The sequence below is a fragment of the Theobroma umbraticum genome, unplaced genomic scaffold (assembly GCF_002168275.2).
Source record: "Theobroma umbraticum cultivar Fairchild unplaced genomic scaffold, ASM216827v3 scaffold_147.0, whole genome shotgun sequence".
In the NCBI taxonomy this organism is placed as follows: domain Eukaryota; kingdom Viridiplantae; phylum Streptophyta; class Magnoliopsida; order Malvales; family Malvaceae; genus Theobroma; species Theobroma umbraticum.
Genome location: NW_018397259.1, coordinates 5354911 through 5355282, shown reverse-complemented (window position 1 = coordinate 5355282; position 372 = coordinate 5354911). Strand labels below are relative to the sequence as shown.

Here is a 372-nt window from a genome sequence, read left to right as displayed (position 1 = left end):
TTTCCAAAGGATTATGGATTTAATGAATTTGACACAGTCCAATTTTGGATGGCTCATGGTCTTATTCAGCCCTCCAAAAAAAATGAAGATCTGGACGATATTGGGAGGCAGTATTTACGCGACCTAGTGTCAAGGTGTTTTTTCCAAGATTATGAGTACGGCTTTGGATTTATTGAATTTAAAATGCATGATCTTTTACATGATCTTGCACTATCAGTAGCAAAAAATGAGTGTTGCACAATAAATCCTTCCGAGCAAAATATTGCCCAAGGAGTTCGACATTTGAGCCTTACTAACTGTGATTCTCCTAAGGGAAACGCCTTCAAATTCCTTAATAAAGTAGGACATGTGCGCACATTAATGTTTCCAGAT

At 37.4% G+C, this 372-nt stretch overlaps 1 protein-coding gene across 1 annotated transcript in view; it reads left to right on the top strand.

Annotated features, from left to right (window-relative positions):
- The window catches only part of LOC149527267 (putative disease resistance protein RGA4), a gene marked incomplete at both ends in the record, with an annotated part of 729 nt that extends 357 nt beyond the window's left edge, over positions 1 to 372 (top strand). The window contains one exon of the mRNA XM_089783319.1: positions 1 to 372. This exon is cut by the window's left edge and continues 357 nt beyond it. Within this exon, the coding sequence (XP_089639445.1) occupies positions 1 to 372 (372 nt within the window).